This window comes from Symphalangus syndactylus, chromosome 17, assembly GCF_028878055.3.
Source record: "Symphalangus syndactylus isolate Jambi chromosome 17, NHGRI_mSymSyn1-v2.1_pri, whole genome shotgun sequence".
NCBI lineage: Eukaryota > Metazoa > Chordata > Mammalia > Primates > Hylobatidae > Symphalangus > Symphalangus syndactylus.
The window spans coordinates 85,702,356-85,715,279 of record NC_072439.2 but is presented as its reverse complement, the minus strand read 5'-3'; the positions used below and the strand labels follow the sequence as shown (position 1 = coordinate 85,715,279).

Sequence of the window (12,924 nt, the reverse complement as noted above, 5' to 3'; positions counted from 1 at the left end):
AGGATCATTATGGTAGATGATGCCACAGCCCAGGTAGCATAAGATTAGTCTCAGAAGGCCTCCTATAGGGAATGGTGGAACAGAGATGCCAGGTTCAAGGCTTTTAAAATACAGACTATGTATTTCGGAACTAGCACCATGTTCACAGGTCTGTGTCATTAGAGGGCCCCAGATGTGTATATACTCATTCATCCAACAGCCATTTTATGAGTATCAAACTCCATGCCAGATGCTGTGATAGGGCTGGGCATAGAGCCACAAAAACCCAAACAGACAAAAATCCCGTCCTCCTTGGGGTTTACATTCTAGCAGGCACAGACAGGTCATGAGCAAATACAATATATTGCATATCACGTGGTGATAAGGGCCATGACAGAAGGGGACAGAGGCTGGGCATGGTGGCTCATGCCTGTAATCCCAGCACTTTTGGAGGCCAAGGTGGGCAGATCACTTGAGCCCAGGAGTTCAAGACCAGCCTGGCCAACATGTTGAAACCCTGTCTCTACAAAAACTAGAAAAATTAGCCGGCTGTATGCCTGTAGTCCCAGCTACTTGGGAGGCTGAGGCAGGAGAATTGCTTGAGCCCAGGAGGTGTAGGTTACAGTGAGGTGAGATCGCACCACTGCACTCCAGCCTGGGTGGCAGAGTGAGAGACTCTGTGAGACTCAGAGTGAGTCTCAAAAAAAAAAAAAAAAGTGGGCAGGGAGAGAGTGTGCTGGGGCAGGGAGCAGGTGTGGTTACAACTTGAATAGGCTGCCTGAGGGAAGGCCTCATTTAAAAAGTAGTATTTGGGCAAAGATCAAAGGAGATGAGGGAGAGAGCTACCTAGGTATGGGGTGGGTGGGGAAGAACATTCCGGGCCAAAGGAACAGAAACACAGAGGCCGCAAGTGGTGAGTGTGCCTGTTATTGGAGTGGAATGAGCGTGGGAGAGAGTAGTGGATGCCAAGGGCAGAGGTGGTGCCTGCCAGAGCCTCTGGTGAGACTTCGGCTTTACTCCAAGTGGGAAGAGGAGACTTTGGAGGATTCACAGCAGAATGACATGATTGGACTTATGTATGAAGAGGATCATTCTGGTTGCTGCAGGGGGAGACAAGGAAGCAAGGAGAACAGTCAAGGCTCTGTTACCACAGTAACCGGGAGAAAGATGAGGATGTCTTAGATCAAGGTTGCTGGTGGGAGGTAGTAAGAAATGTTTGTCCATGTAACTGGAAGTGGGGAGGAGGAGGTTTGAATGCAGTGTATATCAAAATCAGCAACTGACCAGAGGCACTGAAGGGCATGCAAGTCAGTTTTTTTAGTTCAGTTAACTCTTTTTTTTTTTTTTTTTTTTTTTTGAGACGGAGTCTGGCTCTCTCGCCCAGGCTAGAGTGCAGTAGTACGATCTCGGCTCACTGCCACCTCCACCTGCCGGGTTCAAGTGATTCTCCTGCCTCAGCCTCCCGAGTAGCTGGGATTATAGGCACGTGCCACTGTGCCTGGCTAATTTTTGTATTTTTAGTAGAGACGGGGTTTCACCATGTTGGCCAGGCTGGTCTCGAACTCCTCACCTCAGGTGGTCCGCCTGGCCTTTCAAAGTGCGGGGATTATAGACGTGAGCCACTGCATCTGGCCTTACTTCAGTTAACGCCTAACAGGCTTTTTATTTAGTAACTATTAGCTTGATTATTGAGGCAGCTCTAATACATTGCTTATCAGCTCTATTAGAAAATGATTCCATATGTGCAGCTAAAATGTATTCTTTTGCTTTGTATGTTGACCCTCATTCTGCCCTTCAGAGCCCACAGACACATGGGAGACCTTTAGCCATTTGAAGAGAGATGCCTTAATTCTCCCTGGGCCTTCTCTTTAGGGAAGAGAAGGGGAGGCGATGCTTGCCAAGTGTCTTCTGTGCACCAGGCATTTTTCTCATTTTTGATGTCTCATTTAGTCATCATTTAATCATCAGAATAGCATTTCTCTCATGTAAACCTAACTGGCCTGAGCAGAGGTTGAACCTGTGACTTGACCTCCTTGTTGCCACGAGGCAGTAAACCATTCACTACTCCTGGACCGTGTCAAAAACTATTTGTTCAACTATCAGACACTGTACTTAGTTTTACAGGGATACTGCCTTTCCTCAAGGTGCTCAGAGTCCAAAGAAGGAGACAGACACAGTATTAGGTTAAGTCACGGGGCCTGGATCACACAGTTAGCAAGAGCTAGTGAAGTTGGGATTTAGATAAAGAGCCATCTGCCTCTAGAACCCATGCTCCGTCCACACTACCACTCTCCCTTCCTTCCTGGGGACACTTGAACAAGCACAGGGTTGTAAACAAGTGACCCTTTTGAAGTCATCTGTCTGTCCCTTGAATACTTTCAACACCACTTTGAGAACTCTTTATCTTGCCTAAGGATACTCAGTTAATCATAGACTTGGTTTTCTACTTTTTTGTGGGATTGATGGCATAAATATTCTTCAGATTTTTGGAAATGTTTTGCATGCAACAGTGTCCGTGGTTTTTATTGAAAATAAATGATGTATACACCCTAGAGAAAAATCATAATAAAATGATTTTTAAGAGACCTACCCTCTCTTCTGGAAAACAACGAAAACAAGTAAATAAAGAATATGGGTGGCCAGGCACAGTGGCTCATGCCTGTAATCCCAGCACTTTGGGAGGCCGAGGTGGGTGGATCACTTGGGGCCAGGAGTTTGAGACCAGCCTGACCAACATGGCGAAATGCTGTCTCTACTAAAAATATAAAAATTAGCTGGGTGTAGTGGTGCACGCCTGTAATCCCAGCTACTCGGGAGGCTGAGGCAGGAGAATTGCTTGAACTCGGAAGCGGAAGTTGCAGTGAGCCAAGATCGCACCACTGCACTCCAGCCTGGGTGACAGAGCAAGACTCCATCTCATAATAATAATAAAATGATTTTTAAAAGCCCTGCCCTCTCTTCTAAAAAACAACAAAAACAAGTAAATGAAGAACATGGGTTAGCAGCAGAATAGGAAAGAGGCTGGGCCTAAGAATGATGGTGGGATACTGGAATGTGTGCGGCATGTTTACTTTCCCCAAAGGGCTTCCATTCCTGTTATCTCAGGTGTCTCCACAGAAACCCATGAGATAGGCAGCTAATGAGTGAGAAAACAGGTAAGCGGCCTGCTGAGTCATCAGGGTGACAGTTCTGTATGGGTAGACTACAGTTAATGTGTTTTTCCTCAAGTCCTTAGCAATGAGTGGTTAGTAGTCTCTAAATGACCCTCCTCTCTGTGTGCCTTGTCCAGGGTAAACTGGTTGGAATCTGCGGCAGTGTGGGAAGTGGAAAAACCTCTCTCATTTCAGCCATTTTAGGCCAGGTAAGATTTCTCTGGTTCGCAAGAGTCTCAGGAAAAACAAACAAATTTCCTGGAGAGAGTCAGGAAAGGTGGAAATAAATGAACCCTCAGCCTGCATTGTATGCCCCCAGTTCCCCCCAGTTCTACCCCTTCACAGCCTTCTGCCTGGAAGGAGGCCTGGTGGACGCCTGATGGATGACTGACGGTTGCCCCAGCTGGAGCCATTTGGTCTCATGCCTTCTTTCATTCAGCATGTGTCTATTGAGTGCCACAGGTATGCCCGTGTATTGAAAATGGCAGAGATAAGAGATGAACAGACACCCTACACTGCAGCGCTGCCAACAGAGTTAACCTCTAAAGAAGCAGGGCGGCCTTCACTCCCAGCCTCTCTGTCAGACAGGACTGTCAGGGTTTGATCTAGAAGCAAAGCCCCTCTGTTTTCTGCCTAATCCCTGAAAGAGTCATGCCCTTGGGGAGTTCATGGTCAGTGGGGAGCAAGGCCTTGAGAACACAGCAAGCACATCTCCAGGCAGGGAGTGAACAGCGCTCAGGGCCCAGCACACGGTGGCCAGTGCTGAGAGTGAGGGACAGGATGGGACCGGAGTCATCCCACTGAGACACACTATCATTGCTGTGTTTTAGAACCAAATAATCTAGAAAAAAAAAAAAAAAAAACAAAACAAGGTGCCCACATGCTTTTAAATTAGAATTAAATTAACTTGACTTAGATGGTTGAGATGAGCATAAACTTAGGATTATCTCTACATCCTGATGGATAAGGTCCACTGAATTGAAATGAAACAGATGGGGAGCAGGGGTGATTTTGTAGCCCCCAGATTATGGAATACTTTCTTGTCTTGTTTGGCATCAGCTGTCACAGTTCCTGAGTTGTGGTCCTCCTTGAGGGTGGTGGTGCCTGGGGCTGTCTGAGTTCGGATCATGGCAGGCAGCAGCCCCACCTTCTGCTTTATGACACTCTCCAGTGGTTGGGCCCAGCCATTAGTCTTGTAAAAAGCACCAAACTTCCTAGGTGATTTCTGATGACCAACCAGATTTGGAGGGCCAGTGAGGAGAGACAGAGATGGAGGGAGGGGGAGAAGGAAAGAAAAGGTCAATTCGTAAGTGCTGCTCTGCCATCTAGCAATGTGCTCCTTTTTCCAGGGTTGACTAGGCAGGGCAGTGGTTAGGTTGAAAACCAAGTCAGGCTTTGCTTCTGGACAAATCCTGACAGCCCTGTCTCTGGCAGGGAAACGGGTTGGGCTGGTCAGCCCTGCTTTAACTGTAGTTTACCTCTGTTGATAGCGCTGCAGTGCGGGGTGTTTGTGCAGCAGCCAGAAGTGCCGACTTTCCACAGTAGACCCCCTGGGGGCTTCTGAACCCTTTGAAGTGCACATCAGAGTGCTACCAGTTTGTGGTGTACATAGGTACACCTGTGTGTGTACACGCTGTGTGAGGGTGTTTGAGAAGACCAGTTTATATGAACAAGTACTGCACAGGCTGGTTAGTGAAGCTTTGCTTCAAAGCTGTAGCATCCCTAAACCAAGACAAATGTCTACTATCAGTCCCAAACAAAGGAAATCAAGGAAGAGCGTAAAATGGATAAGTCAATTCATATCAACCATTGCAACTGAACACAAACTTCAAAGCACGTGGTTCATCACTGCTTGTGGGCGGGGAAGGTCCACCATTGGTAAATGGACACTATGTAAATATTATAAATACTAGGTGATGTCTGACCTGGACTTTTTTTTTCCCTTGGTCCTCATTTCATAGAAGCAACTGGTCTAGCCAGAATCCTAGGTAATTGCTGTGGATGAGCTGGCCTGCCCCCATGTTGAGGCAGGGATTAGCTGGAAACCCCTACAGCATACTCAGCAGGAGAATTCTGCAAGAACCTCTTGCTTGTGCTTCTCCTAATTTAAACAGTTTGCACACAGCAAATGGTCTGCAGAGGGAAGTGTTTGTTCCTTCAAGTTAAGGGTTATGCTGAGCTCCCGTCACACATAAGCAAGGAGAACTTTGATTTTCTTTGCTGCGTAGCTCTCTTTGGAATAAAGGTGGAATCTGGATTTGGGTCCAGAAAGCATCCAGGGAAATTACCAGAGCTAGATTCCATTGTGGAAGGTGGGGGTTCTGTTGGCATAGGGTGATGGTTTTGAGTTATGATGCCATTGGATGGTGTCTGTCTCCCTAGATGACACTTCTAGAGGGCAGCATTGCAATCAGTGGAACCTTCGCTTATGTGGCCCAGCAGGCCTGGATCCTCAATGCTACTCTGAGAGACAACATCCTATTTGGGAAGGAATATGATGAAGAAAGGCAAGGAATGTTTGGCTTCTATCATGCTTTCCATCTTGGCCATGTGAGATGCAAGGCAGCCCTAGTCAGCAGGCTCTGCTCCTGCCGTGGCCCTGACGCTGTCTCTTTGTGTCCTCCAGATACAACTCTGTGCTGAACAGCTGCTGCCTGAGGCCTGACCTGGCCATTCTTCCCAGCAGTGACCTGACAGAGGTACAGGGCTTCCGCCCCTGACCAGGCGTTTAGCAGAGTGTTGGAGCTGGGCCAGAGCTGCTCCTGGGAGTGCATCTGAAATGCTTGGGAGAAGAGCCTCACAGGGAGTTAGGCTGTCATTAGGCCTTTGTGTTAGGAAAGCATGTGTCGATTAGGGCAGGGATGTTAACACTGCTTGTTTTAAGGTTGTAAGTATTTTCTGTGTCTTGGGGATTGTAAACAAAATCCCACTGTTGACTCAGAGTTGATGTTTTTTACTCTATCCAGATATTTTTAAAACTACAAGTAAGCGTGTGCATGTTGAGCTTCTTCCTTGAACTTGATTTTGCCAACCTCCTTAACTCAGTCTGTAGAGAGCTCTTTTCTATTAGAAAGAGCCCTTAGAACAAATCCGCATTTCTCTGGGTCTCTGCCCTGCAGCAGTCTCCAGAGGCTTGTCTTTAGAACAAATCCGCATTTCTCTGGGTCTCTGCCCTGCAGCAGTTTCCAGAGGCTTGTCTTTAGAACAAATCCGCATTTCTCTGGGTCTCTGCCCTGCAGCAGTCTCCAGAGGCTTGTCTTTGGAACTAATTTTTGCTCTTCAGTGTTAAAACTTGTCTCCCATGAATTGCCCTGAAGGTCTCTGGGATTGGCACCTTTATTTGGCTGATTTCAGTTAAATCCCTCAAACCAGATTTGGTGAATGGCTTAATGACTTTAGAGGTCCTTAAATCCATGTCCACAGATCAGCAGCATCAGCATCAGCTGGGAACTTGTTAGAAACACAAATTCTTAGGCTGTTCTCCAGACCTACTGAATCAGAAACTCTAGGGGTGGGGCGCAAAGGTCTGTTTTAACAAACCCTGCAGGTAATTCTGATGCAATTTCCAGTTTGAAAACCTCTGAATTGATTGAATATTTGACAACTGATTTATTCATTTGATCATTTAGTAACATTTATTAGGTGCTTATTATGTGCCAGTGACATGTGCAGACACTGTTTGGCACTAAGAATATAAGGGAATAAGACAATAATCTGCATGTGAAGAAGTGTACAGTCAAGAGGATGAGATACCCAAACAAATAGGCACAAAATAATCTGATGAAAAGAGCCCCATCTCTTTGGGGTACTAGCGGGAAAGAGGTTGGGGGAGATTTCAGAGGAGATGATGCCAGAACCGAGCAGACAAAGTAGAGGCAAGCACATGACGTTGTCGTGTTCGTAATATACACATAATTTCAAATGGCTTAGGTCCCAGGATGTGGAAGGGGGATTGTGCACTGGAGGCTGAGAACTGCTGGGGAACTGGGTAGCAAAGGGTCTGGTTTGTATGCCATGTTTGGATATTCAGGGTTTATCCTTTGGGGCTCTTGAAGAATTTTAAACAAGGGTGGGAGATGGTCAGCTTTGTGTTCTGGAAAGATCTTCCTGCCATGTGGAGAATGGATTAGAGGGGGAGCATCCGGGTGGACTGGCAAGACCAGATGTAGGATTGATCGGTACCCAGATGGCAGTGGTAGAGGAAGAGGCATTTGGGCCAACTCCCCCACTTTGTGGAAGGATCAACATGGCAGTTCATCTGCGGGGAATTGACAGAAGGAGCTGGTCTGGGTGGGCAAGAAGAGAAGTGACTGGGTGACCCCTATGTGCTGTTCTGGACTTGCGCTGGAGGCTTCACCATGCTTCTGGGCTCTTGTAGATTGGAGAGCGAGGAGCCAACCTGAGTGGTGGGCAGCGCCAGAGGATCAGCCTTGCCCGGGCCTTGTATAGTGACAGGAGCATCTACATCCTGGACGACCCCCTCAGTGCCTTAGATGCCCATGTGGGCAACCACATCTTCAATAGTGCTATCCGGAAACATCTCAAGTCCAAGACGGTTCTGTTTGTTACCCACCAGTTACAGGTATGGTTCTTTCTTCCCTCGGCTGCCTACCTGAGTTTGGGAAATCAGAAACAGGGAGGTAGGTTTGCTCCAGGTATCCTTGTGTTATAACTAGAAATTCCTGGAATCAAGGTTTCGTTTTCTTAGCAAATTAGCCCCCTGTACCAATAAAGCTCACTGTACCAGTGTAACAGATGGCCATCTAAATCAGAGATCCTTGGAGCATATCGGCTTCTGCATATAGATCAGCAAGTAAAAGGGCTGAGAGGAGCGGGCCAAAAATGGAGTTTGGGTATAAGATAGTTTGGAAAGCATTGTGTTAACATCTCTATGCAAGTGGGAACTGTTTTGGGAAAACAAGCTTTTCTCCCTCTGCCATTCCATCATCATAAGCAGCCACTTTGGAGAGCAGCTCAAGGATGTTGCCATCTGGCTCACATATGTTGTCATGTTTGGGGGGCAAACCCTCCATTCTGCCAAAGAAAGTCATAATTATGTGTATTTGTGAGTGCGATGAAAGGGTGTAAATTTAGTGCAGGGCTCATGTGGCTCCATCAGCAGATTCATGTGAAAAACTGGAGGAACTCGGCCAGGCGCGGTGGCTTATGCCTGTAATCCCTGCACTTTGGGAGGCCGAGGCTGGCGGATCACCTGAGGTCAGGAGTTCGAGACCAACTGGTGAAACCCCATCTCTACTAAAAATACAAAAATTATCCGGGCGTGGTGGCACGTGCCTGCAATCCCAGCTACTCAGGAGGCCGAGGCAGGATAGTTCCTTGAACTCAGGAGGTGGAGGTTACCGTGAGCCAAGATTGCACCATTGCACTCTGGCCTGGGCAACAAGAGCAAGACTCCGTCACAAAAAAAAAGAAAAGAAAAACTGGAGGAACTGCTCCTTGTATTACGTCACGAGGCACAGTACACTAAAGTGGGGTTCTCAGTGTTGGCACCACTGACGTTTTGGGCCAGATAGTCCACTGTTGTGCGGGGCTGCTTTGTGCACCCTTGGCCTCTAGCCACTAGATACCAGTATAGACAGTCGCTGGCTTACAGTTCAACTTACAGTTTTTTGACTTTATGATGGTTCCCATACAACCATTCTGTTTTTCACTTTCAGCATAGTATTGAAAAAAATTGCATGAGATATTGAACACTTAATTATAAAATAGGCTTTGTGTTAGATGATTTTGCCCAACTGTAGGGTAATATAAGGGTTCTGAGCATGTTTAAGGTAGGCTAGGCTAAGCTTTGATATTTTCAATTTACGTTGGGTTTATCAGGATGTAAGCCCATAGTAAATTGAGGAGCATCTGTGTACCTCTCCCCCGAGTTGTGACAACCAAAAATGTCTCCAGCTGGGCGCGGTGGCTGAGGCCTGTAATCCCAGCACTTTGGGAGGCCGAGATGGGCGGATTACCTGCACAGCAAAACCCCGTCTCTACTAAAAATACAAAAAAATTAGCCGGGCATGGTGGTGCTTGCCTGTAGTCCCAGCTATTTAGGAGACAGGCAGGAGAATCGCTTGAACCCAGGAGGCAGAGATTGCAGTGAACTGAGATTGTGCCACCACGCTCTAGACTGAGCAACGGAGCAAGACTCTGCCTCAAAAAAAAAAAAAAAAATGTCTCCAGATACTGCCAAATGTCTTCTGGGACGTTAACTCGCCTCCTATAGAGAACTATGGAACTAATGTATGGGTGTTTGAATGTATTTGCACAAATAGCATATTGTGTTGTCTCTGCCTTTGCCTTCAGTACCTGGTTGACTGTGATGAAGTGATCTTCATGAAAGAGGGCTGTATTACGGAAAGAGGCACCCATGAGGAACTGATGAATTTAAATGGTGACTATGCTACCATTTTTAATAACCTGTTGCTGGGAGAGACACCGCCAGTTGAGGTAAGATCTGATGGTGTTTGCATGTGTCCCCTTCTGTCTCTGCAAGAGAAACACAGCCAGGAGTGAGTGATGGAGAGATCTCAGCTGAATCCAGTGTGTGTGTCTTATTGGCAGGGGCCCTGTTTTCTGGTGAACAGACTGCTGTGCCTTAGTTCACATACTGATTCTGCTCTAGGAGAGCAGGATTGTGGGGCTGGTGAGCTGAGGTCTTCTGTCACTGAGAACTTACTACTATGACAATGGCAGGGAAAAGGATATGGGCTCAGTGAGGGCAGAGAAGTTGTGTGCTGCTGTTCATTCACAGCTTAGTTTCCTAAGCTCCATCCACCTGATTGAAGCATTATGAAGCTCTTTTTTAAATAAACAAGTGAATAAAGTGCCAAGGTAGGGAAATTAAATATTGCGTACATTTGAAAGCACTCAGATTGGGTGCTGTGGCTCTTGCCTGTAATCCCAGCATTTTTGAAGGCTGAGGTGGACAGATTGCTTGCGCCCAGGAATTCGACACCAGCTTGGGCAACATAGAGAGAAACCCTGTCTTTACAAAAAAATACAAAAATTAGCTGGGTGTGGTGGCAGGCGCCTGTAATCCCAGCTACTTGGGAGGGTGAGGCAGGAGAATCACTTGAACCCAGGAGGCAGAGGTTGCAGTGAGCTAAGATTGCACCATTGCACTCCAGCCTGGGTGACAGAGCGTGATTCCATCTCAAGAAAAAAAAAAAAAGACATAAGAGAAACTTGGAAAGGAGAGCATTAAGTAGTTTCTGTTGTCTCAGGTAGAACCCTGATGGCTGCTTATTGAGTCCCTGTGTGCCCTGTTATAGGCAGTTCTCAGGGGTAGGGCCTGTGCAGGTTGTAACCATGTGAGAGACATCATCTCTGTTCTTGAGGGACTCACAGTGTTCTAGGGAAGACCGATGCTTTTATGCTCTTACAAACACTTACAAATGTGGCTTACAACACCACATCACATGTATAGCACTAATGGAGTTCTAAGGGCGAATGGGAGGGTGAGCTTTCCAGGGAGTGTATGTTACCTGATGAAGAATGGAAGACTTGAATCTATCTGAATGGGGACAACTGTGACTGTGATTGGGACAAGGGGAGGGGCATTCCAAGTGGAGGAATGAGTGTGGACAAAAGTAGAGAAATGGAAAATTGCAGTGTGGTGTAAGGAATGGTGTGAAGTCCAGTGTGGCTTGAGAGTAGGGGCCGTGGACACCAGTGAGATGGGAGAGGAGCTTGCAGGATTAGGGTAGGGCCAGAATATGGAGGTCCCACAGAACCAGGTGGAAAAGCTTATGTTTATCCTGTGGTAGCAGTGGGTTTGATTTAGTGGTGTGGTGGGCTCAGAGAGAGGAAGAATGGAAATGACCCCACACCTAATACTTTGGACAACTTGGAATGGACAAGAACAGAATAAAGGTTACTGTGTTTGGAGTTTAGTGACTGGGGAGAGCAAATGTCAGTGGACTAAATTTTAAACCTTAAAAATTTAAGGAGATGAGGAAGTACAAGAAATGAGTATAGATGACCCTTTTAAGAAGTTGGAGGTATCTTTTTTCAGTAATAGTTTGATTGATGATTCCCTAATGTGTATCCTGTGGACATTCATCTGGATGGCTAACATGACTGGAGACTTTTTTTTTTAATATTATTAGATCAATTCAAAAAAGGAAACTAGTGGTTCACAGAAGAAGTCACAAGACAAGGGTCCTAAAACAGGATCAGTAAAGAAGGAGAAAGCAGTAAAGCCAGAGGAAGGTAATGGCCTTTTTTGAAATTTTTAGATTTGTCATCAGAGTTTATCAGAAATGACTTATGTAGTAAGTAATTCATGATGTTTGATAGCAGTGTGTGTACAATATAAATACTTGGTCTTACATTTCTGGAAAACAAAGTTCTTATATAATACTGGGAGACCACGAGGCACCTTCTGTTTGCTTAAACAGACTAGGGCAGTAAGAGTCACCTTCAGACCCATGCCTTCTCCTGTGCAGGGTGGGGTCAGGTTTAGGTAATTAGGACTGAATCATCCTGAGTAAGGAAAAATCGAATGGTGGGTACAGGTATACCCTTCCATCCAGTGATTCGCCTCTGCTCATGAAAAGTCCCAACCAAATCAGAGGTGTTCTGGCTCTAAGAATACCTGTGTCCTCAGAAGCACCCGTGTTAGAACAGTAGACTCGTCACCTTGTCCTGACAATATAGCACCAGGACTATAAGTAAGAGTGACAGAGAGGGGTTTTTCCTACTTGGCTTTTCCTGTCCAGAGCCCTTGATCCTGTTTCTTAAGCCCTTTATGTTATCAACAGTAACAAATCTTGAGAGTTAAGGGAAGATATTTGCAATAATGTGGGCATTTTCACCTTTGAATTTTAAGTTGCATGTCAATTTAAATACACACAAACACTGTGTGTGTGTGTGTGTGTGTGTGTGTGTGTGTATGTGTGTGTGCTGTATAGATGTAGACATGTGTGGTCTTGTTTTAATCTCTTTGTTGCTTCACCTCCTTACGTCACCCTTTTGAATCCAGGGACTTTCTTGGGTTTGCCATTGCTTTGGAGACGGAGCCTGTTGCTACTTCCTTATCCTTAAAACTGCAGGAGGTCAGGCACAGGTGGCTTACACCTGTAGTCCCAGTACATTGGGAGGCTGAGGTGGGAAGATCGCTCGGGCCCAGGAGTTCAGGACCAGCCTGGGCAACATGGCAAGCCCCGCTTCTCTCCAAAAAATATAAAAATTAGCCAAGCGTGGTGGCGCATACCTGTAGTCCCAGCTACTTGGGAGGCCGAGGTGAGCCACTGCCCTCCAGCCTGGGGTACCGAGTGAGATCCTGACAAAAGAAAAAAGAAATAAACTGCAGGAGATATTTGATATTGGGAGTTGATCATCCTGACTTACTGCCTCTTTTATTTCTTTTTTTAAAAGGTACAGGATTTTGAATTCAGGTGTGGTTTATGATACCTTATTGACACACCCCAAAAAACAAACAGCACAGAAGGCTGAGACATTTGTTAGTTCTTACCACAGGCAGTAAAAAATCAGAATATCATTAGCAAACACATGTTCTTCTCTACCAGGTTAGTAGTAGTCACTAACCTGGCTACTCACAACTTTTAAAGTGCTCAAGGCATGAGGGAGGCTTATTCTGAGATTTGTAAACATTATTTGTGTAAAGAGGGAAAAGCTAGATGCTATGCTTAGTACCTGGGTGAGAGGATCATTAGTAACCCAGACCTCAGCGTCATGCAATATACACATGGATCTGTATGTAACAGATGTAATATACACATGGATCTGCATGTAACAGATGTGATGTACACACAGATAA

General features: G+C 46.1%; 1 protein-coding gene across 5 annotated transcripts in view; it reads left to right on the top strand.

The window, feature by feature from the left end:
- Nucleotides 1-12,924, top strand: part of ABCC5 (ATP binding cassette subfamily C member 5) — a 96,556-nt gene that overhangs the window by 46,776 nt on the left and 36,856 nt on the right. For all 5 annotated transcript variants that reach the window (XM_063621714.1, XM_063621715.1, XM_063621716.1 and 2 more), the window contains 6 exons: nt 3,269-3,340; nt 5,514-5,638; nt 5,758-5,830; nt 7,510-7,713; nt 9,447-9,590; nt 11,252-11,354. In XM_063621714.1, coding sequence (XP_063477784.1) covers nt 3,269-3,340; nt 5,514-5,638; nt 5,758-5,830; nt 7,510-7,713; nt 9,447-9,590; nt 11,252-11,354 — 721 coding nt within the window. The remainder of the gene's footprint in view (nt 1-3,268; nt 3,341-5,513; nt 5,639-5,757; nt 5,831-7,509; nt 7,714-9,446; nt 9,591-11,251; nt 11,355-12,924) is intronic.